General features: G+C 38.3%; 1 protein-coding gene across 2 annotated transcripts; it reads right to left on the bottom strand.

Moving 5' to 3' along the window:
- Positions 1-15972: 15972 nt before the first annotated feature.
- LOC139129685 (cilia- and flagella-associated protein 45-like) lies at positions 15973-23045 on the bottom strand. 2 transcript variants are annotated; one of them, XM_070695359.1, is made up of 7 exons: positions 22874-23045; positions 21740-22023; positions 21153-21297; positions 20510-20680; positions 18989-19752; positions 17729-17953; positions 15973-17087 (listed from the first exon to the last, which is right to left on the bottom strand). In XM_070695359.1, exons 1-7 carry the CDS (start codon positions 22874-22876, stop codon positions 17003-17005), a joined length of 1677 nt encoding a protein of 558 aa, XP_070551460.1. In that variant the 5' UTR covers positions 22877-23045; the 3' UTR covers positions 15973-17002. The 2 variants fall into 2 exon arrangements, with proteins under 2 accessions (XP_070551460.1, XP_070551459.1); XM_070695358.1 differs by lacking the exon at positions 22874-23045 and having other exon boundaries at positions 21740-22058.
- Positions 23046-27994: the final 4949 nt, after the last annotated feature.

Genomic DNA, 27994 nt, shown 5'->3' with positions numbered 1-27994 from the left:
TCTTTGAAGAATTCACCAAGGACCACGAATCTTGAAAAAGTCTTAATCATTCAGCTATCTTACTTCTGATGACTTAATATTTGTTGCATTATCATGTACACTGCATGTATGATATATTTAAATTATGTATTTGTGTGCTTAATTAACTCAGAGATCGATATAACTTAATCTTACGCGCTAAAGGTTGAATGTTTGATGAATTTGCAATTCATTGCGTCAGTAGAATTTATTTATTCTACTTCAACAAACTAAAAACGTGGTGTCAATATTAACAAAACGACACACACATACACGTAATTATGTAATATAGACATACCAAGACAGGTATAACGATGTGTATATGTAAAGCAAGGCCACGAGGGTAATAGACTGATGCTACACCCGAATAAAGACCAAGTTATAGGTGTTTTATAACACACCACAGGCTTATGCTCTTCTATGTTATTGTTGTAAATAGGCTTCGTGATGTATAGTAGGTTCTGAAACAAAACATTATTATAAGTTTACCGGGCGATTCTCCACAGCGGTAACAGAAGTGTCGATTTTGTTGTTGTCATTGAACTAGTACTCTTTTATTTTCTACGCTGTTGAAATAGAAAATCTTGCCGTTTAAAGTAAATACTCTTTCCTCATCTCAGCCACTCATCCATGCTCTCATTATCCGCCATTGTTTCAAGGCTGTAGTCGACACTAATCTTATGGTCACGTGACCGGGCACTTTTCAAAATCTATTTCCCTGGGACAATAGTGTTAGAAAAATCTGGGGTTACGTTTAAAACCCAGTACGGACTCGTCGGTCGTATTTATTTTGTTGCCACGTGATGTGGTCCGGCCAGTTGCGACATGGAATGAGCATTTGGCATTTATAAACATTTATACTGTTCTGTCTTGTATATAATTAATTCGTTCGTCAGAGGATACTCTGCATTTTGTACATGGGCATCATGATGGAAAAGCTACTATTTTTTTATTTCAACATAAACGCTTAGAAAGAATACGAAATGCATGTTTTTAAACAAGTAAGAAAACAGAGTATTGAAAATTGAAGATGTTTTACCTTTAAGAGATCAGTGGAAAAAATATTATGCACGGCTTATCCACTATGGCTTTCATAAAAAAAATGTTTATGTTCAGTTTGCATTCAGTTTACAACTTTTCTTATCAAGGATACATTTGTGTACCTATGTTATCAGGCACATTCTGATAACATGTATGTATGTAGTTGTATGTATGTATGTATGTATGTATGTATGCATGCATGCATGCATGCATGCATGCATGCATGCATGTATGTATGTATGTATGTATGTATGTATGTATGTATGTGTATGTGTATGTATGTATGTATGTATGTATATATGTGTGTATGTATGTATGTGTGTATGTATGTATGTATGTATGTATGTATGTATGTATGTATGTATGTATGTATGTATGTATGTATGTATGTATGTATGTGTGTGTGTGTGTGTGTGTATGTGTGTATGTATGTATGGATGGTGGATGTATGTATGTATGTATGTATGTATGTATGTATGTATGTATGTATGTGTGTATGTATGTATGAATGTATGTATATATGTGTGTATGTATGTATGTGTGTGTATGTATGTATGTATGTATGTATGTATGTATGTATGTATGTATGTATGTATGTATGTATGTATGTATGTATGTATGTACGTATGTGTGTATGTATATATGTATGTATGTATGTATGTATGTATGTATGTATGTATGTATGTATGTATGTATGTATGTATGTATGTATGTATGTATGTATGTATGTATGTATGTATGTATGTATGTATGTATGTATGTATGTATGTATGTATGTATGTATGTATGTATGTATGTATGTATGTATGTATGTATGTATGGATGAATGGATGTATGTATGTATGTATGTATGTATGTATGTATGTATGTATGTATGTATGTATGTATGTATGTATGTATGTATGTATGTATGTATACACGTATGTATATATGTGTATGTGCATTATAATGATGACATCATTTTCCCGATGACTAATCATGCAGAGGCTTTTATTCACTTACATGTGATGTGGTTTGAAAACTTCGGATAGATGTTATGCAATTACATGCTAGTTGAGAACTTTTCGGAACTACTGTGAAATTATGATTATCAGTTGTGTTCTTCAAATAATGTCAAGAGGAGATGTTACTGTATGGGAAGGTTGTCCTGTCTTTATTCAACATTTTATGAAGTGACAGTTTTTGCACCTCCATTCTTCTTTGCTTGTTCAGTTGTATAGGAGGTGTTGTGCTGTGTACAGTCAATATATCAGGATTTTACAAGTTTTCGCAATTCTCTGTACGCACATCCTTGTTAATTATAATCTTTTCTTGCATGTTTAGCCGTTGATTTATAATAAAATTCGTTTGAAAAGAAAATCGCTGACTTTAAGCTCATTTGTGTTCGTAATACCATTTGTGTGTTGCGTCTATATGTAGGTCAATTTGCTGGTGTAGTGTCTTTCATATATCTTATGATATCGCATGAATGTGTGTATCTTTTCTCTTTAAGCGGGAATAAACAATCAAATAAAGAAAAGGTACAGCACAAGCCAGTTATCACCCAGCAAACTTATTTCCAAAAGAACAAACGTAGTGAGATTCATTACAACATGATAACTGTTTTGTTAAATCAATCTCAGATTGATTGATGGCGATGACGATAACGATCACATGGACCATAGTAAGATGTTCAGTGTACATGTAAAACGCCATTTTTCTACACACACTAAACAGGCTAACAAATACGCTAGTAAGAAGACTCCATGATAAAATGCGCTTATCTAGTACAAAATCCGCTCCATTTCGCTTAATCCTACTCTATGGTAGAAAGTAGTCCTTAAACATAATTTCAGCGAAAATATGTTCCAATAACATCAAGAATAAAACACCCCAACATCGTAAACGTCACACAAAATAGCAAAATAATAGTCAAAAATCAGCAAATAGATTCTGAAGTTATATTTAAAAATTCGCGAGTTCCCGCACTGTTTGCGGCCGTAAGACACTGACCGTCAACTTCTTGCTGTCTGATTGGAGCGCCGAATCTAGCCAGACAGCATGGACACTGCAATATACAAAGTAGGCTGCATTTAAAAACATCCCTGGAGGGGCCCGGGGGGATTCAAACAAGTTCTGTGATATTTATTATCTAATACCTTTCCTAAAAACTTATAACGCGTATAATTGCTATAATTTGAAATCCCCCTCAAAATTAAAATGACATGAATTTCGAATGGGCAGATTTTGTAGGTGTGTGTGTGTGTGTGTGGGGGGGGGGGTGGTCATTTGGTGTGTGTGCGTGTGTATGTGTGTGTGTGTCTGTCTATCTTCCGTGGGCAGGACGCTCTTGTGACATATTTCTCTTACAGGTAATCTTTGTACAACAGTAAACAGTGATCACATAAAAAATTGTTAATAGGATGTCTTCCCTAGCCTGTCAGGAAAACTAATATAATTGTATAAAAGGAAAATTAGTTGTACATTTTTGTCAATTTTTTTCAGTGCGTTTTGTTCTGTGTATCGACTGCTGTTTCTTTTTCTACTCCCCATAGCATGCTAAAATAACAAGCATTCTGTTTGGCAAAATACTTTGTATATGTGTAAAGACCGTAATTATTGTTATTGATGACAGATGAATTCTAGTCCGGGCTTGAATTCAATTTTAATTAATATTTCTTTTGAAAAACAGAACAAAGAGGCTGGGGCAGTTTGATCTGGCTTGATGCCTATGGCTGTGTATGCATTTTTTAAAATAAATACACGATAAAGGATGTTTTTATCCAATACAATTTATAATTGTGACTTTTAAAAGACAACCCAACAAGTATTTTATATCAATCAGAGACAGTAACTGTCTCTCGCTGTCGCGCTTATAAAGTTCGTAAATTACGACAAAAAATAAAAAAAACGAAAGAGATGAAAGCACGATCGGAGATTTAAGCTATTTTAGCTAGGCATAATAAAAAAATGCCATGCTTTGTCTGAAATCTGTTTTATTTGATACAGGGACATGTCAGAAATATGAAATAGACTTTCAATCTTTTCTGTTAAAAGTCTATTTCATATTTCTGACATATCCCTGTATCAAATAAAACAGATTCAGACAAAGCATGGCATTTTTTATTATGTCTAGCTAAAAAAGTGGTAGAATTTGAGATTTACTGTAATTTGCAATGTAAAATTTTGGGTAAGGGGTAAGTTTGGTCGTATTTGACAAAAACTGTAGAAGATATTGCATAGTGCAATATGTCATCTTAAAGACGAATAAATTTCCTTTCTAATGATACCAAACAACTGAGGTTATGTTAAAAAATGAGCTCAGCATATGACTTACAAGAAGGCAGATTTGACAAAAATGCATTTTGCTTGGAAAATCGTGATTTTGCGGTACCCTTCAAAACATGACCATAACAGCTATTTCGTCCCTATATTTTTTCTGTTAAAATTCCATTTCGTATTCTAGGGATCCCAAGGCTTCTGAAAAATACAGGTTTGTTATCCTGTGGGGGTGAACGTAGACCCCCTCTAGCCCACGGACTACATCGTTTGCCATAAATGAGCCAAAAAATCCAACCGCACTGAAAATACTCATGACAGACAAGGTGCACATTTAAATAATAACACATGCTAGCTAAGGCAAGATCACGATTTGTTGCCCTCCCAAAAGATGGTGGTCATGATCGAAATATTGATGATGCCCGAGCCGTAGGCGAGGGCATCATCAATATTTCGATCATGACCACCAGCCCGAGGGCAGGCAAAAAATCGTGATCTTGTGTGTTATTATTTTTATTACACCGAACAAACTTCTTCGAGTACAGTTCGCCTTTCTGCATGAGTCCGGACTCAGCGTAAAATGTTGTCAGTGCCAAGTCTAGGGTTGCCGCTGAAAGTTTGCCGATCTCCTCGGTCGCGTATCCAAATTGTGTGCTTGCATAGTCGCTGAACACAGAAATTGCATTCCTTGTTGCCATTTTCGTTCGTTTGCTGTTTACTTGCATCAAAATATCGTCCAACTGTGCCGTTGACAGCTCTGCATGACGTTTCGCAGCGACAAGTACAAGCAAACGACAATTTGTTAAGCGCAGAAAGGATGCGCATAAGTAAAATGACGTCATCCATGTAATATCAAATGCAGAGGGCATCATCAAGTTCGCAGAGGGCATCATCACGTTCGCAGAGGGCATCATCACGTTCTTTTACATGTCACGTGAGTCGTGTTTAACCAATGGCAGTGCACACTGAATGAGTGAGGTGTAATAATAAATAATAACACATGCTAGCTAAGGCAAGATCACGATTTGTTGCCCTCCCAAAAAATTGATAGAAAAAATTGATAAACCGCGTAACAGTAGTTCAAATATATCAATGCGCCATTCGATAATGAAAATCATTCCATTTTTAACGGTTTTCCGTCTTATATGGAATTAAAGCATCTGATTATTATTTGCCAATAAACATAAATATTCTGAGTGAAAACTGTGTGAGAGGCATGTAATAAAATTATCATACATGCTATGCCTGTACCCGAGGGGGGGGGGGGGTAACTCCATAGATGGCTATACGGGGAGGGTCCGCGCGAAAGGGGTCGTTTTTTTGCACTGTTTGGTATCAGAAAGGGTATACTTTTCACGAGGTGTTGGTATGAGAAAGGGTCCGGTTTTAAACACAAACTGACATTTGTTAAAAAATCATGCTGTCAACACTGGAAACCCATGTATCTACATCCCAGATCTACCATCAATATTTCCGATCTGTCGGTTTGACTGTTGGTACCCCTGGTACGCAAGGCGAGTGAGTCGTATCTGTATACGTATGGTATTGTATGGTATCAGATAACTGTGAAAAGGCAGCTATCTGTTGGCGGGGTAGCGTGAGTTGCCATGCGGGTCAAAGGTCAACCCCGCCACTCACATAGCAACTCCCCGAGCAACTCACGCTACCCCGCCAAGAGATAGCTGCGTTTCCACAACTAGGTATCAGAAAGGGTAGGGTTTTTTGCTCAAAACTGGTATCACAACAGTTTGGGTTTCCATGTTCTTGCGGAGCCCCCCCCCCCCCCCCGTACTATTAGCCATGGAGTTACCCCCGGGTGCCTGTATTGCCACTCTCCTATTGTTTTAGACGATATATATGACACCGTATTTTAACTAGTGAAAATACGAATTATTTTCACTGTAGCCGAACTACTTACAGCTACGCGTACGCGTGACCTTTGCTGGGACGTTCACATACGTGTAAAACTGCTGAGCAAATAGACTTGTGACACTCCGAAACGTCATTGTGAATGTGATTATGGTCAAAATTTTGTTGTTTGCAGTCAGTTTATGGGCATTGCACTTAGGTACAAGTAGTTGTACCAAAAACATACAAACGAACGCATTGAAAATGTGTGTGTTATGACCAGGGTTCGAAATTTATTTTTTGTTTGGTGGTCAAGTTTGACCACCAGATTCAAATTTTGGTGGTCAATTGCAAAATTTGGTCAAAATAATTAGTCATATCAGTTGACAGAGTTTTATTCTTGTGGAGGTTCGGGTCCATGGGGTGAATAGTGGGCTGTACATGCTGTTTTGGAACCATTTCACCATGCTGCTACACATGTTAAGTTGGTTACATGTATATTGGATGCCCAGTAAATCCACTGGCAAATTATCAGTCATTTACAGATCAACTTGACTAGTGCATGAGTGACTGACTGACTGGTTATATGCAAAGGACTTGAGTTACAGATTTTATGTTTTGACAGAATTATAAACTGAGTAATAAAGAAATGACAATTACTACTGATAACATGAAAATTATTGCAATTTTTTGGACTATTGTGAAGTTTTGTAAGAGTTTTGTTACATAGATCTGTGTCACTTTAAAGGCGCCCTTCTCAATCCCAGGTTCTCGAATTAGCAAATGTGTCAATAACTCATTAACAGTTTGTCATTCTTTTGTTTTCCATTGAATATTTTATCAGGTACATGACATTTATATTAGATAAATCTGATAATTGAGTTGGGGCTTTAATGACTAGACGAAATTTGCTAGGAGATGTTATTCAACGTTTGCAGACTTTATCACAATAATCATAGCAGTAAACAGTAAAACAAAGAGAGACATTGTCTATCCAAAGGAACACTCAAAGTTGAGTAGTGGAGTGGGGTTGAAGGACTGACATTGAACCACAATGGAGGGACTGTGATTGAACAGACAAGACGTGTACTACATAACTGCTAAAATATCTATCTCTGAGGACAAAATATTGTTTCTGGATACTCCTAGCAATAAACTGTGAGAGGCATGTAAGATTCACAGCTCTGCAGTGCACTATTGTGACCTCCAAAAACTTGGTGGTCAAGATTGACCACCCAAAATAGAATCTGGTGGTCCAAATGAGATAATTGGTGGTCTTTTGACGCATGACCACCGGGTATTTCGAACCCTGGTTATGACGACCCGACACCTGTCATCGTTCATGTCGCGATCGTCTACTCTGCGCTGCCGCTGTACGAAAAGTTTCCTGTTGACGAGTTTTAAGTATCCGAGTGGTGAATTACATCGTTTACAGCCGTAAATAAGACACAAAAATCCAACCGCACTAAAAATACTGACGACAGACGATGTGCACATATTGTATTTCCGATTTGTAGGCCTACCTGTCAGTGAGATTCACAGGTCATGATAGTGTACGGTGGCACGGGTGCGGGTTCTGAGACAATGTAAGATGCCAGGGAATGTGAAACTTTTGTTTAGGTTGTTGTGAAAGAAATTTAGTTCTATTTAGGCAAGCCAGTGACGAAAATATACGAGCAGACGATGAAAATACCTTTGAAATGTTTTATTCATACAACAACAAAATCACGAACGAGTTACGACACTACAGCTTACAGTGTACTCACTTCATGTTTTCCCTAATCCGCTCACAAATTCCTTTCTAAGATGGTAAATTCGGCATATTTGACGACTGAGGACATGTATAATTCTTGGACATAAACTGACTGGTACGGCTATTATATCCACTGTGCATTCATAAGCTTAGATGTCGCAGAGCTGTTTGCTTTATGCTCTCAGCTGCTTGATCGAGTTTGAAATCGAACGTTGGCGCGGCGCGAGTATTTTGACCCAATTTTGGCCGGCCTCATAACTTTCACGAAGGGATGAGTTTATGTTTCAAAACACGAAAACACGCTCATTTTACACACTCCAGCCTATTTTTACATCCACCGCCATTTCAAGCAAAAAATAAATCTTCTTCAAAGTGTGAAAACCTGTGTCGACATCTTAATATTTAAATTGTTCGCTTTAAAAGTGTACTATAAACCCTCCTTTGAAGTGGAATGGCCCAACAGCGGAATAATATCAAGAAGTGATACGGTTGTCATCACTCCTTAGCAACCAACTTTTTATCAGTACAGCGATGAACAAGCAAGGTCGATTTCAGTTGATTTCGTCGCTAATTTCGGAACGTCCGTAGGAAAACAGTCATAACCAAAGCATGCATGTATGATAAAGGGGTTATTACACGAAGTTTGGGCGATACCGCGTCGTATTCGAGTGATGTGTCCGTATTTTGACGAGTTGCGCAGCAACGAGTCAAAATACGGACACATCACGAGAATACGACGTGGTATCGCCCTAACTTCGTGTAATAACCCCTAAATATTATAGCCCAAACAAGGGACTATATACCCTCGTGGCAGGAGACATCAAGTTCAACCTACTGGCTTTGTGTTAAAATGGGCGAAATTGGCCCACTTTTGCCTCGGGCAGTCCTCGGGCAGTTCTCGGGCAGTCCTCGGGCAGCTACGGGCAGTCACGGGCAGTAATTAGTAGGACCCCTCCACACGTCGGGCAAATTGTTACCTACCCTCGGGCACATAGTCCCATGTTTTTAGGCTATAATATATAACCTTGCCCGTAACTAGTGTGTGTTGTTAATTTTATTACACCGAACAAACACTTTTGTTTTCAAAACTTTGCTTAGAATGCAGTCAAGTGTCGATCGAGACTCGCCACAGTGAAACGTTATATTTGTTGCTCGATCGCAATGCTGCATGAAGTTGAAGGTCAGCTTAAATTAACGTCTAAAATCAAAGACAGTGTTGTTAAAGCTTTCCTCGTTTAATGTACTAAATGTCGTCTACTTCAGGTCGAGCTAATTTCTTGTATCTTTTCAAAAGTTATTGCTTTACAGAAAATAAGCTTACCGAGCAAATGTACGCGATGATGTTGTACGCGCAGACAGGACGCGCGGTATTTCAGAATGTAGTAGCGGGACATCAGTGCACTCGACAGGGCTTTATCATCGCTAGCTGTTGAAACGCAACTATCTGTTGGCGGGGTAGCATGCGTCGCTATGCGGGTCACCAAAAGGTCAACCCCGCCAGCTGCGTTTCCACAGCTATATCATCGCACTCGACAGGGCTATCACCTAAGCCATGTTCTACCACTTTTTGTTCTATATCACGTGAGTAAGGCTCAGCCAATCACAGTACCTGGATAATACGTGAGGTGTAATAAATTATATTTCCGATTTGTACCTGTCAATGAGATTAACAGGGTAAGATCGTGTCCGGTGCGGGTTTCGGATACAATGTAAGATACTAGAGAAAGTAAAACTTTCGTTTAGGCAAAAAAAAAGAAAAAAAAGAAAGAAACGTTTCTGGTCAGCGCGCGCGTCACTTAAAACAACAGCGCGTCACCCTTTTTTTTTTCTGTTTGTGGCCAGTGGCCGCGGCTGACACCAAACCAAAATGGCTGAAGAGAAAGAGAAAATTCTTTGGGAGGCATTATCAGTGACTGCATGAACAGTATATATGTAACTATATTGATAAAACTATAAAACTGACCCTCCTCCCAGGCCTCCTTGAGGGAAAAAAAAATAAAAAAATAAAAGTCGCGTCGCTGCACCATTTGTTAAAGAAAGACCTGACCAGAAACATTTCTTTTTTTTTTTTGGCCTTAGGTTCTTAAAGAAGTTTAGATCTATTTAGGTAAGCCAGTATATCTATCCTCCTTGACAAGATCCAATAGCCATGATTCAGGGAGCAAGATACTCAGCAACAATCTTGGCTATTTGTTACATTTGTTACATTCTATATCCTTTAAGGGGTTAATTAGTCTGGGCTATTTTTAAATCCAGTAACTAGCCATAACGACAAATAACTACCAGAAATAAGCAGTAACGACCCAGAACTTGACACAATGCGCCAATAACCAACCATAACGAGCCAAAGAAATATGATCTCTCCATAAATTAGTCTACAGACGCAGTTCCAGCTAATCCTGGAAATTACGCCCTCTACGGCATGGTTGGACATAGTGCAGCCTGTTACCAGTAGTCCTACAGTATTACGAGCTGCACCACAGCAATTTTGACAAATAACGACCAGAAACAAGCAGTAATGAGCAATAAAGAGCAGTAACGAGCTAGAACAAGGCAGAAAAAGCCAAAAACGAGCAGTAACAAGCCAAAATATATGATCTTTTCCTCCAATGGTTTACTCAAAGGGACAGAGAAGAAATCTATAGGGCGAGAGGGCTGGTGTTCTTCAACATGACTCTGAGGAAAAAATAGTAACTGGTGAACCTTCAAACGTGTTTCCATGAAAAATAGTGATGCACACAAATTTACATGCTCAAAAAACATGCCGTGAACATTTCATCAAAGAATACTTTTATCCTTTAAAAAATAATCACATCATGTAACGTTTTAATTCAAATCATAAGAGATCACATGCCACCATACTATAATAATAATAATATTTTTATTGCTTGCTTGTAAATATAGGATTTACATCACATTTGTGGCAATAAAAGTGTGATACAAAAATAAGTTAAAATTTTCTTCAATAAAGATAAAGTATTACAGTATAATAATAGTAGCTAATAATAAATATAACTAGGTATTTCTTTGTTTATATAAAGTAAAAATATAATCAGCAAGTTGTTCATTAAAAGATAACTCTTGTTTTGTTAGTAGAGAAATAAGCTGATTTTCAGTATCGTCGTTTGGGAAATTGATTTTACTGAAAAAGTGCTTTCTTTGGTCTTTGTATTTCTGACAGACTAATAAAAAGTGTGTTTCATCTTCCATACTAGAGATCGCCTGTCACAATAATAATTCTGTCAACTGCCTGCAGTGCATATGGCTATTCAACATTGAAAGGGGCAATGTCTTTAATTTTCAATGTCATCAACAGTTTGGCGTGTAATTTTACAGAGAATACAACCAATGTCAAGAAACTTATTGCAGCCAAAACTACATATTTAACACAATATCCATATAAATGCACTTACATAGCAAATTTTGGAGGAGAGAAATTGTTGAGTTTATTCCTCAGGATTACAATGTGAAGTGAGGTTGTAGTTTTTGCCTGAAATTCACATATCAAATTTTAAATATCACATCTTCACTTCCAAACACCACATTCTAATTGACAAATATTTACAAATGTCGAGATACAGTCAGTATTGTATCGAAAACGAGAGTTCATGGTTTTCTTATAGATTGCCATGTATAGTAAATCAAGTTTGAGTAAAATTAGAGCAAAATCAAATTTCATGTGCACACATGCACTTAATTCTTTCCCCCAATTTCAATAAAGTCAGTTACCAAACAGTATACCGCTGTACTATCACCAAAAAATAGCGTCAATGACACTGTAGCTCCCATCCTGGACTATTAGTGTTTGTTCTCTGGTCAGATATTTGAACATGTGTGAAAGGGAGAAAGTGCATGAAGTGAAAATACTTAAATGAAATGTACTGGAGACAGTGAAATATGTTTAATGTAATTATTCAGAATATAAAATGGAAAAAATACAGAATGAGATATATCGAATACTGTGATACAACCATTAACTCAACAAGTCATTTACAATGACATAGTCCCCACTTGTAATAGGAGTATTAGTCTTGATGGGGCAGGAAAATATGGTCATTAAGAAGTATCACTGGAGTGTATATGTTGAGATCTATGGGCACATAGGTCTATGTCGTTGTTCCCAATTTGAAACACATGTGGCATGTCTAAGTTATGGTTCTAAATCGGGAAAAAAGATCAGACCTCTAGCAGTATTGGCCAGCCAAGAAATACATATGCGCATTATAAATGAGGTACAAGATGTGACATCTTAAGGTCTAATATCCTATCAAAAATTGGAGGGTATAGAACTTGTGGTTACTGAAATATGCATATATATGTATAATCAAGGTCAAAGGTCATCGAGGTCACATGACATTTTGAAAAAAAAATTATATTGCTAATTAATCCCTATATGCCAAAAATCAGATCTCTAGCTCTATTCGCTTGCCCAGAATTAGATGTGTACATAATTAATGAGGTAAAGCGTGTGTTGTCATAAGGTCTCCCATCCTACTAAATACAAAGGACATAACACTTATTTATTGACATAAACATATATTTTAGGTAAAAGGTCATCAAGGTCACATGACATTTGGTCAAATAATTTCTCTCCTATAGTTATCCCTATATACCAAAAATCAGACATCCAGCTCTATTGGCTCGCTCAGAATGAGATATGCGCATAAATATTAAAGTACAGTATGTGGCGTCATAAGGTGTCCAATCATACTAAACATGAAGGGTGTAGCACTTGTGGTTACCGAGTTATGGAAAAATATGTATATTTGAGGTCAAAGGTCACCGAGGTCACGTGACATTTTGTCAAAAAAATTGTTTGCTAAGTTATCCCTACATACCAAAAATCAGACCTCCAGCTCTATTGGCTCGCTCAAAATTAGATATGTGCATAATTAATGAGGTACAATATGTGGCGTCATAAGCTGTCCCATCATACCATACATGAAGGGTGTAGCACTTGTGGTTACTGAGTTATGGACAAATATGTATATTTGAGGTCAAAGGTCATCCAGGTCACGTGACATTTTGTCAAAAAAATTGTATTGCTAAGTTATCCCTATATACCAAAAATCAGACCTCTAGCTCTATTGGCTCGCTCAAAATTAGATATGCGCATAATTAATGAGGTACATATGTGGCGTCATAAGGTGTCCCATCATACCATACATGAAGGCTGTAGCACTTGTGGTTACTGAGTTATGGACAAATATGTATATTTGAGGTCAAAGGTCACCGAGGTCACGTGACATTTTGTCAAAAAAATTGTTTTGCTAAGTTATCCCTATATACCAAAAATCAGACCTCTAGCTCTATTGGCTCGCTCAAAATTAGATATGTGCATAATTAATGAGGTACAATATGTGGCGTCATAAGGTGTCCCATCATACCATACATGAAGGCTGTAGCACTTGTGGTTACTGAGTTATGGACAAATATGTATATTTGAGGTCAAAGGTCACTGAGGTCACGTGACATTTTGTCAAAAAAATTGTTTTGCTAAGTTATCCCTATATACCAAAAATCAGACCTCTAGCTCTATTGGCTCGCTCAAAATTAGATAGTGCATAATTAATGAGGTACAATATGTTGCGTCATAAGGTGTCCCATCATACCATATATGAAGGGTGGTAGCACTTGTGGTTACTGAGTTATGGACAAATATGTATATTTGAGATCAAAGGTCATCAAGGTCACATGACATTTTGTCAAAATATCCGAGATATCTGCGTGAACGGATGGACTCACGGATGGACGAACAGACGGACATGACCCAATCTATAAGCTCACTGGACTTCATCCGTGGGGACTAAAAAATTGTGTCACTGCATCCTTTTGCAATATGAATACGATGAGAAACTAAATTTTTATTTTTCGTGGCCTTATACATGGGAGTCTATGGAGATCTGCCTTATACATGGGAGTCTATGGACGTGTAAACTAAAAATATGCAAATTTCACCACGATTTGCCCAAATTTGGGAAAGGTCACTCCTATGCACTTCCACACCAAGTTTCAAATCAATCGGACTTGTGGTTTCAGAGCAGGAGATTTTTTGACCAAAAATGGGAGAAAATTACAAAAAAATTCATGAAAAATAGCAAGTCCAAGATACTGACCCAAGATGTGCACAATCATTTCATGTCAGCCCAAAGTACTTACATGCTAATTTTTCATGTAATCTGCTCAGTGGTTATTGAGTTTTTTCAATTTTGACTGTTTTTACATTTTTTCACTTAATTTGCATATTTTGGCAATGACAACTTCATTTGAACAAATCTCATCTACAGCCCATCATCCATGTACACACCAAATATCAAGATGAAATGTACAGCGGTTTTGGAGTTTTTGATGTTGACGGACAGACATACAGACATACAGACATACAGACATACAGACATACAGACGTACAGACATACAGACATACATACATACAGACATTTCCCTAGCCTATAAGAATAGCTTCCATTGCCATATATACATATGGCTATGGGAGCTAAAAATCACTTTCTAATATCCTGGCGCACTGTTTTTAGCGTAGTTGGTGTTTTTAAGCCTCCAAGTTGTCATGTACCCGTACAACACCTTGAGCAAAAACACTTATCAGGATGGACGGCGCCATGACAATTCAAAACTCAGGGTATACTCAGCATTTGCCATGTGAGCTTTGCCATTGAACTCCCACAGGAGACTTGGGCTCTTTGTCTGTTTGTTGTTTGTTTGTTAACGAGTATATCCTAGACAAACATGAACTAAAATATATCTTTATATGGATTTTTTATTGTATATATTGCGCAAATCATATGTAACAAATAGACACACACACACACACACACACACACACACACACACACACACAAAACACACACAAAGCATTCGAGTCCCCTTTGGTTAATGGCTTCAAGCAGTGAACTGGTAGACTGTGACAATAATACCATGCTCATAAATAAATAGAGAGTTATTCAATAGACCTTGTGAAGGAACTTTACGGCTGAGTGACCAGACTTTCACCGAGTTCTAGTTGGTACAGGAATTAGGATATCAAAGCATAAGCTGTAGATTGAATCCACATTACAGCTGAGAAATCTCCACGCAGCACTTGAATGATCAGAATTATAACCCTGAGCAGCCAAATTTGTGTGCCAAGCTTAGGGTTGGAGGCCACGCCATGTAGGTACATGCAATTTACACGGGAGTCGAAGTACAGTGTGTATCCGCGGTTTAGAGACTGGAGAGAAATCTCAAACATCCGGTGACACACCACGGTCCTTCTATACAGAGGGTCCAATAATCTGGGCCAACTATTCAAATATTGGTTTCATTCTGACTGCAAAGGTCACTTTCTCTGACCCCAGGGTTATGGAGCGAGCTTCAAAGAGCCACTTTTGTTTCCGACCCTCTTTTGTGTGGAAAACGTGATCCCCATAAAATGTGAAAGGTCGAAGCAATCTGCTGTAAAAAACACACACACACACAAAAATAAAGTGTAATTTTTCGAAGGCCGAAGAAACTTTTCTTAATTGTGAGTAAGTTTAGGTGCATGCCAAGCTGCAATAAAATTTTAAATTCTGTGTAAATCAAAAATCAGCCATTTATGGTAAAATGGGTCTTTGAAAGTGGGGGGGGGGGGGGGGAGTTAGCTATTCTGTCACAGAAATTTTCACAATACTTTGATGCCAGCTGCCATGGAGTACATGAAGTTTTGAACTATCCTGTTTTGTGTAAACCAAAAATTCCAATTCACCTCCCATAAGGAAACACAACAAGAGTTCAGTGTACATAGCCACCATTTCGAATTTCAAATATTGTAGTTTTGGGTTATTTGTTTCTCTAATCTAAAACTTTTCCTATTTATGTTCCTTTCAAATCAAAGGGAGGTTTAAGGTTTCCTCAAGGCAAATTCAAAGAAAAGTTTACAACTTTCTGTTTTGAGGATATTACCTATAACAGAAAAACAAATAATAAAGACACACTTCAAGTGAAAAAAGAAATGTGAAGCACTCCAAAATCAAATCCATCCAACCCCCTGTTTTTATTGAAAAACACACACAACCAAATTGCAAATATTATGATTTTTATTTTTTCTTAATAATTCAAATGTAACCAACAAAACTTCCCACAGTGATAGTGAACACTGTTACACATTGATAACAAATCCCATAACCCGTTTTGAAGCTGGTTGCTTTTATGTACAGCAAAGTTTTTTTTCGAGATTTTAGCTTTTTGAAACTGGCATGGCTAGGATGAAGTCACCAGATTTACAGTGATGAAGTTAAAAAGCTGGTTCATGAGTCGTCTCAAGTGCCATTGCTAAAAACAGGGAAGCTTCACAAAGGAACGAATAAATATTAATTAATATCTTATCTTTTTTTAATTTGTTCATTCACCGTTTATAGTGCTTTGAAGAAGTACAGAGAAAAGGCCAAAGAGAAGATAAAAAAGACCTATGCAATGGACGGTTTGGGTGAAATGTCACGGCAGATCTCTTACAGTTGGAGTGTTCTATTGAATACGTACATGTGACCTTCCAGAGGAAAGACAAAATGGTCACAATCTCTTTTACTGTGTCAAACCTGACAGTAAATCGAACAACAGCTGATAATTTGAAGTCAATATAGACACCATTTCACTCTCAAGTAAATAATGTCTTCTGACAGCCAATCAAAAACAAGCCCATTATGCTAGAGCCAATGGGAGTGAAGCATCGACCGTGTCTCAAACAATGGACACACAGCAGTTAATGCTCAAACCTAAATACACAAATCCAGTTGTTTGTAAAAAAAATTGTAACATATAAAATTATCTACTCTTCAAAGACAAGGCAGGTGTTGATGTTTCACGCTGAGGTCTCTCACATTGGTAAGTACAGGAACGAAACCAAAATTATTTGTTTTGGTGCTACCTCTGAGAAAAACATAACGACAAAAAATATTTACATATACAGTATAAACAGTTTATTAACATTCAGTAGTTGGAGGATCAACATCCTCTACTGTTCGGTATTATGATTCAATGAAAAAAAATCATATATGTCAAAAGTCTCTGCAAATCAATATTTTCAAAGTCCAGGTATAAATTGCTACTTGTTTATTTCGATGTTACCAAGGAGACGTTTGGTGCGTTTATTCTTCTTTCAACCTCAGCACAGTATTTTTCAGGTACGCCAGCATTCCTGCGAGAATGAATCAAAGAAGAAAGGGGAATATTAGCTGATGATTCGAAACAGTACATGATCAATGCTACATTTTTGTGCAATTGGCAGTTGGTCATTTGCATAATAATTGTGTTCATGAATAGACTTTGCATAGACGATTACTATGTGATGCAGTGCATGAATTTATACGAATTATGATATTAAAAATACAGCAGAGAGGGAGGCTATGTCAGAATGATTCCAACACAAGTCGACAATTCTTCTTTATTGAGCACAGAGCTTTGCCATCCCACTGAAGGTTTTGCAGGATCAAGTTGCTTCCCAGGAAGCCCCCGCAGTTCATAGAGAAGATGAACAAATGAACAGATTTTCACTAAGACATCAAACTCCCTTGCTCATCTTTCTTTCAATACAAAATACTGTATCAGTCAATCAAATTTTGTCAAGACAACTTATCAGTTTGCTAAACTCAAATTTGAGTGCATGTTAAAAACTGATGATATCATTGTGGTATCCAAAACAGATGCCATGATCAGTCAGCATTCAGGGTCAATAAACAATTTGCCAGATCAAAGGTCGAATCAGAAACTGACACTGACCATGACATTCTTCAACCACTGCTAAGTAGTAGTACCAGGTGCCTACAATGGGTAACCTACCTTAATTCTGCTAATTTCCTCATTTTGATTTCATCCAGCTTGGCTCTCCTGGCCCGTGCTTCCTCGTCCAGTTTGATGCCCTCCTCGAAGAATGCGTTCCTGTCTGCTATCTTCAGCTGTTCCTTCTCCCGGATCTGTTTGCGTACGTCTTCGGCATGCGTCATCTTTCGCATGTGCACTTTCTGCTCTTCATCTTTTTCTTTCTCCATCTGTTCACGCTGTGCCCTGTGGTGTAGAGGTGACAGGGCATTCGTTAAGTGGTGAAGTCATTCACGGTGTTTAAGCTCAGGATTTTGGTGTTCAACACAGTACAGTACTGTTACGCAGTGTTCTCCACAGCTTGGAAAAGGGATGTTTCCAATTTACATAACAATGAATAGTTTGCATATACTTTTGTTGGGAATTTGCATTCTTTTGTGTGTTTATTAACATATGAATAGACTGCTCAAAAAACAGGGATGACAAATCCCCTAGTAGAGAACTCTGCTGTAGTACTGACTGTTATCAAATGCTGCACTGTATGCATGGATTGAGGCACAAAACAGCTAAGTACTACTCTTTCACATCATGTGCCCAAGTTCTTGTTGGAATCTGTGACAAAGAATGTAAATCCCAACCTCTTGGATAGCGTAATTGAAGACTCTAGAGTGATTTAACAATTCAATAATTTGGATTCTGACTCATCTGCATAAATTTTTGAGGTGAAAAATTTCAGTTAATTGTTTGCAATTGGCATTTGCATTTCATAATGGTACACAACTTATACAGTCTCCATTGTTAAGATCACTTTAACTAACAATCCTCAATCAACAATGAAAACAAAACAACAACTATAAAAACAAAATATATGTATTTTGTATGGCTGTACAGTGTAGAAGGTAAAATAGCGGATGAAAATCAAACAAGACTTGTAGTCATTCTGCCTAATAAATGTGCTTTAGTACAACTAATATTACCTATTGGAATGTTCTGATAAGGGCATTATTTTCCACAATCGTAAGTGTAGGGCTGATAAAGTTTGATTTCTTGAGATCCTCCCTACATTGACTAAAAGAATTCCGACACTGTACGTTTGTGCCAGGGCAGCAAGACTACTCTCTGACTTCTTGAAATTTTCTAGATTGATGACAAGATTTCAGATAGTGAATGTCCTAGGGCATAATGTGTAAAGTCAAAGTTCAAGATGTTTTCTAAATTGATGACAAGATTTCAGATGTTGCATTACATGTGAGTGTGGGTACAAAGTACACAGATACTTACAGCAACACCCTTTCAAACTCTGCTCTTTCTCTCGCTGCCTGGACTGCCAGGAAATGTTCTTTGTTTGCAACTTGTATTTCACGGGCATCCTTGAGCATCTGTTCAGTCTCGGCTTTCTTCAGCGCTTCTTCTTTCTCCTTCTTTCTCCACTCTCTCTCTAGTTGTTCCTGGTTTCGCTTGGCTCGCAGAGCATCCTTCTCAGCCTGGTAGTCCTTCGCTCTCTCCTGCATGGCTCGAAGCCTGGCCACCTCTTTCTCCTTCTCGATTCTCTTCTTCTCCTGTTCTGCCTCGAAGGCCGCTTCCCTCTCGGCTTTCTGTTTCATGTACTCCACGACTTTGTGCTCTTCCAATTTCTGTTGTTCCAGTTTCTGCTCTTTCTGTTGCTCGGCTTCCTGGTTGGCCCTGGCGATCTCCTTCTGCGCTTCCACCTGCTGCGCGTGCTTCTTCTCCAGCGCCTTCAGGTCTTCCACTTGGAGTTTCTCCAGGTATTTGAGCATCTGCTGCGCCTCTTGATCCCGGCGCTCCTGGTCCAGGAGACGTTCTTCCTCTCGCTCAGAGATCTGCTGCAGGATAATATGCTTGCCAACCAGTCTCTCTTCCCGTCGTTCGTTTTCAATTTCCTCCTGCAGTTTCAGGGCGTTCTGTCTGTCCACTTCCATCATCAGGTCCAGTCGTTTCTCCTCATCGACCATCTCGCCGGAAATTTGACCCTTCTCTAGGATCTGTGCGTCTCTGATGGCGTGACATTTCGCGTTCAGAATGAGCTGAAAGTGATAATGAATTGAAACAGTGAGACGGCTGTGTAGTTGTACCTCAGCTAACATTTAATTTAATGGTCGTGCAGATCAGGTGTAAATACCTTTACAATATTTTTTTTTCTGTGTTATGTCCATAGGAGTCTGCCTGTCACAACTTTGATTACCTGATTTGGTTACAACAAGATATGGTGTTGCTCAACAGAGCCGTACAGAGCAAATGTGAGCATTACAAACTTGAAAGGCCATGTGACATGCGTTACACATGTACAATGCCATCACTATCTACTGTTAGAGCAGCCCAATTGCATTTTACAATATGGGGATCAAAAGACTAGCTCTGGGTGCAATTGTGAATCTGTTACATGAAATGAATAGCTAAAGGGAGTATTAAGAAACTCTGTTTTGCGATCTATTACAGAAATTATAGTTACAAGTCAGGCCCTGAACGCAATAACGATATGTAAATTGTTACTGGGGAATTGTCATTGTCACAGTATGTCACTAGAAGTTCCATAACTTGGATACATTAGCAAGCTTTTCAAGAAGCTCACTCCTGATGGCCCACAATAATAATAAATGGCTCAACATAGATGACTTTTGAAAAAAGTTCAATTTCAGGAAACACTTACAAAGAGTCCTGACAAGCCAGAGTATGTATGGAAAAACCCATAGATTTGTTTTGCACTTCAGTCTGAACCTGTAATGCAATTGTATCAACAAAACAACATTCCTCCATTCAATCTAGTATATAGTCCCTTCTCACCTCATTTAGATGTTTAATTTCATCCTCCTGTTCTTCTCGTTGCTCCTTGGCTTTTTCTAAAAGATACTCAGCTTGTTTCTGGGCCTCTTCGTCAAGGTCGGATAATTTCTCATTCTTCTTTCTGTTGCGATCCATGTCTTGCATGAATTTCTTGCGTTCCAAGTATGAATCCTTGTGTGAGGAAAAAAAAAAGTAAGTTGTGATTTGACCGCACTTTGCAATTACACTAAGAAATATAGTATACCAGTAGTGAAGGTGTGTTTGAAAAATCAAGGTTTTATTTATGCATTTCTGGTAAATGTGAAATGTAAATATACTGTACATTTTTGAAGACTATGAGCTCTGATACCACAACGATAAACATAACACTGGCACAATGTAAGGGGTAATTTTTCACAAAAAGTTTGAATTACAAAGATAACAGGTCACCGAAAAATAAAATTCACAAGAGATAAGAAAACAGCAAACACAGATATGAAACATGACAATTGAAAGTATCTTCCTTGAACTTGAACTGACATTCTTCAATACACATCTCAGAGCTGTTTGATAGTCTTTTATTCACAGTTCCTGAAAATACTGAAAGACGTGACTGCTGGCAAATTTCCTTTGCTGTAATTTATACTCATCATCAAAATCTCACCTGTGCAGATTCTTTCTCGGTCTTGTACATTTCATAGATGGCATTGCGTTCTGCCTCTGTCAATACCCTGGATCCATGGACAATTCTTTGATACTCTTGCCTCGATAAAATCACAGACTGGCCTGATGGGTCTTCGCTAGGTACACTGTTTAGCGAAAAAAAAAGACAGGCACCATTAGAATAGTTTTGAAATCTGAGGACACGTGTGAAGGTTTAAATTTGCCTCCTGGACTACCGAAATATAATTGCTTGGTATGTGTATCAGTTTTTACACAATTATAGCATTCTGATGATTGCTACATGGTGGAGTTACTCTTTAATCACACACCTTTTGAGATGTGAAAGCTACTTTGCTGAATGCACATGTTGATTTTAAAAATTCAACCAGGGACAAAGCACATTGACTGGCTGGTCACTACTTTTGGCAGGCTGGTTTTTTTTCGTTTTGTTATCACCCATCTATCTTTCCTTGGGATGGCCACCTACGGAAGACAATATATCCCCTATTTATTGAAAAAAACAGAACATTTGTGAATATCCCGCAACATAGAAATTAGAATGTTTGTGTTACATCGAGAAGCACTTACATTAATTTACGGATAAGATCTTTTGTGATGACTTGAACCTCCTCTTTCTTTCTTGGCCTGAGACGACCCGACCCTCTGCTAGATGCTGGTTTGGTGACTGTCTCCTCAGCAACTGCTGCTTCCTTCTCCTGCCTCTGTTTCATGAGTGTGTCTTTATGCGGTGAGCCAAAGAGCGACTCGTCGACATCCGATGTCCTGTTGACGGTGTAATATTGCCTGGTCCTGGCCCGGCGAGACGCGGATGAACCCCCCGAGGAACTGCCTGTAGACACCACACTGCGAGGCTTTGATAGGAAATACATGGATTGATTAGTAAGTAAAACAAGAGAAACAGATACGACCTCTTATATGTAAGTTTCCACATATTTGTTTCACTCAGTTTTACAAGATAACTTTAGAATCTACATTGACCTTGAAGATAAGCAGCTATCAGTGTTATAATATTATATCAAAGTTTCTTAGTAGTCTACAACTCATGAAGAATAAATAAATCTTTAAAAAATACTTTGCAATACATTGTACGATTATTTGGTATAAAATAACCGACTTATATTATTGTCTCGAGTTAGAATTTAAGTCTGTCGATTATGACGGCTTTACGATTAGCCACGATGTCATTTTCACGATTTTATTGCTTAGCTGTGACCCAAATTACGGGGTCACTCGGGCAAAAACCTACACCAGTTTAACTAATTATCAGTCTTTCACTAATAATAACGGAGGAGGCCGTTTCTTCCAAGTGAAACCGAAATGTACCTTATCTCTGTCAAAAACATTGCAGATAAACAAACTGCAACGTCGCCATCTTGGATATTCCCGGCCTACAAACACATCAACATTCGTATTCCGTTGGTAGTTTTGGAGGTGAAATTTGGGTGTCATCTACGATTGATCAACTACAAACATAAAATTTATGACTCTTTCCTCGTTCTTGTGGACATTCTGTGTGATTGCGGGCTGAAATGTGTAGGAAGGCCAAGCGTTCCGTCCTGAAGTATAGGCCTCTGAGTCCATGATGGTGCGACTGAAATCTAGTTTCAATGTCGACCATCGACATAGTCCAAAATTAACGACTGGGAAAAGGGGCGAGCCTTTTGAACTTAATCAGGTTGAAAAATGGAGATATATACATACCATTGTTGATCTGGACTTTTAAAATAATGTATGAAGACTTATTCCTGTTCACGTAAAGTTTGCAAAATCTCCCAGTGATTGCTACGATGCCCCTCGTACCTCACTCGTTTGGTCTTTCTTTACTGAGTTACCAATGGAACCACTGGCACTGTATTGACAGGCAAGTCACCATGACAATCACGTTGGACAAACACTGGCACCACGAGATTTTACGAGACTACAACAGGAAGTAGACTATACCATTAATTCAGAGGTGTGGCTAGATATTGAAAGGCAAGAGTTATACTTTCCGTTTTCCGAACAGAATGTGCAAAAAGAAGGTGAACCATTGATGTATTTATGCTTGACGAAATTTTTATTTTGGTTATAATGTAAAGGAAACAAGCTCCTATGAAATGGACTTGAATATTTACTTCCAAGGAAAATTTGAAGCTTGACTCCCCTGTTGTTCTCTGTGCGAGAATGTTCCACTGATATACCGCCGCGTCACAACTGCGCTTACGAAAACATTAGGGATAGCAATATACTTATTTTCAAAAGTACTGTTACAGTACATCTACACAACATATACTCTTTTTTTCCTTTTCAACGGCTACCAATACTGAGAGAGTATAATGGCATGTATACAATTTACAAAGAACTCGGCTTCGAATCTTTATTCTTCGGTCGAGTGTAGTGATATATCGTCAGTGGATGGCGTGCTTCGGTTGCGCGCGTGTCAGAGGTCAGCAAATCACACATGTCCAAGTGATGGTGGGAAAGCCCTATACTTTACTTTTCGATCTCCTAGTTGTTGATGTCCAATGATGCGGGGACGGATGGCATTAAGGAGTTTAAGACGGATGCCTTGCGCTAGTAAGTGTGTCGTGTGGAACGGTAAAGTGTATTTGCCAGTTACCTGGCGCATTACAGTACTGGCACTACATCTGATGCCCGGTTCAAGCTTGATTGGCAAGTTCACCTATGAGCGCCCTGCATAATGTACATGATGTATATGGATGTTTCAGCTTTGGGATTTGTTGCAATTTATGGGGAGGTCAGACATTATATGACAACTATAAAGATTTCGAAACTTGGTGGCAACAGTGTGAACATATCAACAACTCTGTTACAATGAAAGCTCATTTACGAGTTGGTCTAAAACTGCTATCTTTATGAATATGTTGTGTTAGCATTGCTATGCACTCACTTGCTCAGGCATTGAGGGAAATGCACTGATGTCACCCATCCTTATGTTCCAAATAAGGGTAAGAAAGGACAAGAATCTGACGAATATCTCCTAGCAAGCAATTATGAAAAAATGCCCTCGCTTATATGTGTACACGATTTTTATTGCATAACAGTAGTTGAAATAGTCCTGCTGCAGCATCAATTTGAAATAGCAATTTTCACCATTTTGCTATATTTTAAATCAATGAAACGGTTTTGAAAGTGGTCCATCATTTTTTTAACCATTTTGACAAGATCATGCACCACTTTTGGCACTTGGTTATCAACATTTGTGCCTAGGATATGGTTAGGAAAATTGGCACTCCAGCCTCCACTGACTTAAAATACGATCTCTTCGAGGCAAGAAGATGTTATATATCACATGTACAGATGTAAAGCTGATGGAAACAATTTGGCCCCCAAATTCCTAAATTGACTCACTGAGACAGCACATTGGACTGTTCACTTGTATACGGAAAAACTATTTTCAGCATTTGTTCAACATTACAGTGATCACAATAAAAGCTAATCCGTTCAGTGTCAAGTGCTCCCAAGGATACCTAGTGGTCCTGCAGTTTATGATAAGTAGTCCTCGTTGCTTCATGATGAAATTCAGTAAAAATTGATTTCCATTTCAAATGGAGAAGGGAATGAGTTCTGTTCCGAGAGATGAAATACTAGTATGCTCTGTAACCATATCAAACTTGTCCATCCCCAGATTGATTAATGTTGTGATGCAATGAATTAGCATATTAGGAAATATTATTTATCCATGTTCTGCATGTTCTCATTGCTTTAATTTTTTGCAGGGTGGTATAGTAAGAACACAAAGCTGACCAATGCAGAAGTGAGTGCAAGACAAAGTCATTTATTTGAAAATGAAAAACAGAGACAGTTATCTCTCGTCACAAGAATTGAAAAAATCCGAGTGAAGCTACTGGATAAGAACAACTCATGCACACTGATAATGAACAAAGGATTATCAACACCATACAATGTAGCAATGCGTGAGTATCAACACCATACTTGTAGCCAATCATGAGTATTAACCCTTTGAGTGCCAAGGTCAATTTTCGTTGCCTTAATAGTATATCACATAGCTTAACAACTTTTTTCAGATCAAAATAGTTTTTTCAGATTTTTCCCAAAATTTTGATCAAAGATTGTTATCAATGAAAAGTTATGTCCGTTTGGTCCAAAATTATCTGAAAAATTACAGAGAAATTAAAAAAAATGGTAAAATGTTACACTGAAATTTTGGTGGGAAAAGTTATAGCACTCATACCTGAATATTAACCCCATACATTGTAGCCAATCATGATGAGTATATAACATTTATCTTGTTCACATTGGCAACCCAACTGAAATTTGGGCCGACGCAAAATAATTGTCCTTTTGGGATTAAATTTGGTCCGTGTCCACACCTACCGGTACCAGAATTAGGGCCGACGTAACTTTACCTTCCTTTGTGACCTCTGACCTGTTAAAGTTCAAAATGGCGCATTTGAATATGGCACGCTGTTTCTACTGTTCATGATTTTCCTGTGTTTTTACGCACAAGAAGGGCAAATATGACTACCACTCACCCTTTTAATCATCGGAGAGATCTTCACTATTTATTGGATGAGCATATGGTATATATAAGACCGCGGTGGAGAAATAACTAGTGCGCGGCATTTTTGACATGCCTCTCTAGTCTATTACGTGCACTGTGGAATCGAATGACATGGTCTCGTTTGCGGAACAAAGGTTGGTGGGAAGTTCTGCGTACATGGGATGATATTAAAATGTAAAGACTGGATTGAAAACTTTCGATAGGTGTAAACTTTAGTTTCAAACGTCGTTTGTTTTGTGCGAATAGGGTGACTAGTTCAACTTCGATCCATGGCGGAGGCCTGGTCAACTGGGACCAGGGCCGACGCAACGTGTCCACACTGGCGATTTGCGTCGGACCAAATTTTGCGTCGGCCCTGAGTCGGCCCTGAACCCCCCTTCTCACCGGGACCAAACTGTGTCGGCCCAGGGCCGACTCAGCGTGTCCACATTGGTTTTTTACGTCGGCCCCGGCCCAGGTCCGGACCTAGGCCGACGCAAAGTCGTCAATCTGAACAGGCCAATTGTACAATGAGCATTGTGTGAGTATCAACTCCATACAATGTGACAATGTGTGCCCACAACATGTGTCTCATTCCATCAGCAAATGGCCAGGGCCAAATTGATCCAACATGCACGTAGCACCATCTCAAGGATTAAATTAATTTTCTGTTCAGTTATATGATCCCAACAAAAAATATGCCAGTGTAACTCCAGTTCTATGTGACCTCTGACCTTTAACATCATGATGTTTGTACTGTTCATGCTTTTCCCTTTGTCTTTCACGCACAAGAAGGGCTAATAATGATTGTCACTGACTATTTTAACTGTCAGTTTGGAGATAACTTCAGCATATCTTTAATGGGTGTACGGCCAGAATCTTATACGTTGGCAGTGGAGAAATAATCAGTATATGGCGTTTTTAAAGACTTTGTGAAGATATGTTCTCTTAGTTGTAAAAGCATTGTGAATTCGGGTGACATGGTCTCCTTTGTGGAGCGGAAGTTGATCAATGGAAAAATGTTGTTCTTACTGTACACGAGATGATATAGTTATTATAAGGACTGGATTGAAAACTTCCAGTAAATGTAAACTTGATGATCAAACCATAAGTTTAAACCTTTAAAAAGTTTGTGAGCAAACTTGGTCATGTATGGGACCAGGGCCACGTCCACAATTGGCCATAAATATCTGTCCTGATTGGGACAAATTTGGTCCAACAATGGGCTGGAGAATTAGACTGCTTGATGGTTGAAGACAATGATGGTTAATAACATGGCCATCATCAAAGTCAACCATGTTTCATGTGTTTGGCAGCACGACATATTGAGCTTTGGTTATTGTGATAGATCAGAAATCAGACCATTTCAGACCTATCACAAATTGCTTGAATATATCTAATCTTCATAATGGTTGAATGGTTTCAAAGTTAGCGCAGCTCACTGTTTTGATGTAGCGGAGGGGGGTATAGGGTGATCATTAGCATGGACTAGGTATGCTGCCATAATTGACAGACAGTGAAGTTTTTGTGAAGTAAATATTATATATTATTGCCTGAATACATGGGTTTATGTGCCCGAGAGCAGGTGACAATTTGCCCGACAGCAGGAGGGCAAATTGTCTCCTGCTGCGAGGGCACATAAACCCATGTATTCAGGCAATAATATTTGTATTACATGCCTCTTCACAGTTAATGCTATAGGATATTTAGTTACATGCAGGGCATTTTCAAACAATTTTACCATTATGGACCAGCATCAAACAGATTTTAACGAAAGTCAAAATAGCAGTGAGCGCATGGATATTTTACATCTAGTGTTGAGCGTCTACTTTGATGTCAATATGTCGAAGGGCTTCACTGGAGCAGGTAACCATGGAAACCGGTCAGTACATCGTTCACCGGCCCGCTAACATCCTGGATGTTCCTATTCAAATTAATGCACTGATTTGCACTCACATCGAGGCATGTAATAAAAAAACCAACATAAAGTTACTCCAATGGATATGGCAAATAGTGCTTTGGTGGGACTACATGCATTCATTAACCTTTTGAGTGCCAGTCAATTTTTGTCGCCTTTATAAAATATACAGAAGTCAGTTTTTTTCAGAGGTTTTACAAAAGTTTGATAAAAAAAGTTTAGCCTATGAAATGTGATATCCTTTTGGTCCAAAGTAATTACAGAAAAATTCATATGATTGGTAAAATGTTGTACTAAAATTTAGATGGGAAAAAATTACAGCACTCAAAGGGTTAATATTGCAACCGATAATACACCTTTAAAAGTGTAATGCAGGTCTGTAAATGAACTTGGCTGTTAC

The sequence above is a fragment of the Ptychodera flava genome, chromosome 3, assembly GCF_041260155.1.
Source record: "Ptychodera flava strain L36383 chromosome 3, AS_Pfla_20210202, whole genome shotgun sequence".
In the NCBI taxonomy this organism is placed as follows: Eukaryota; Metazoa; Hemichordata; class Enteropneusta; family Ptychoderidae; genus Ptychodera; species Ptychodera flava.
This window is presented reverse-complemented; position numbering and strand designations above follow the sequence as displayed.

Bases quoted from the DNA above. Each gene is read 5' to 3' on its own strand.
- LOC139129685 (XM_070695358.1), bottom strand. From the start codon at position 22,041: ATGTATTTCCTATCAAAGCCTCGCAGTGTGGTGTCTACAGGCAGTTCC. The intron at 21,298-21,739 runs GTAAGTGCTTCT...TTCGCTAAACAG, and splicing joins GATCTTATCCGTAAATTAAT to TGTACCTAGCGAAGACCCAT. The intron at 17,088-17,728 runs GTAGGTTACCCA...TCATTCTCGCAG, and splicing joins AGGAAATTAGCAGAATTAAG to GAATGCTGGCGTACCTGAAA.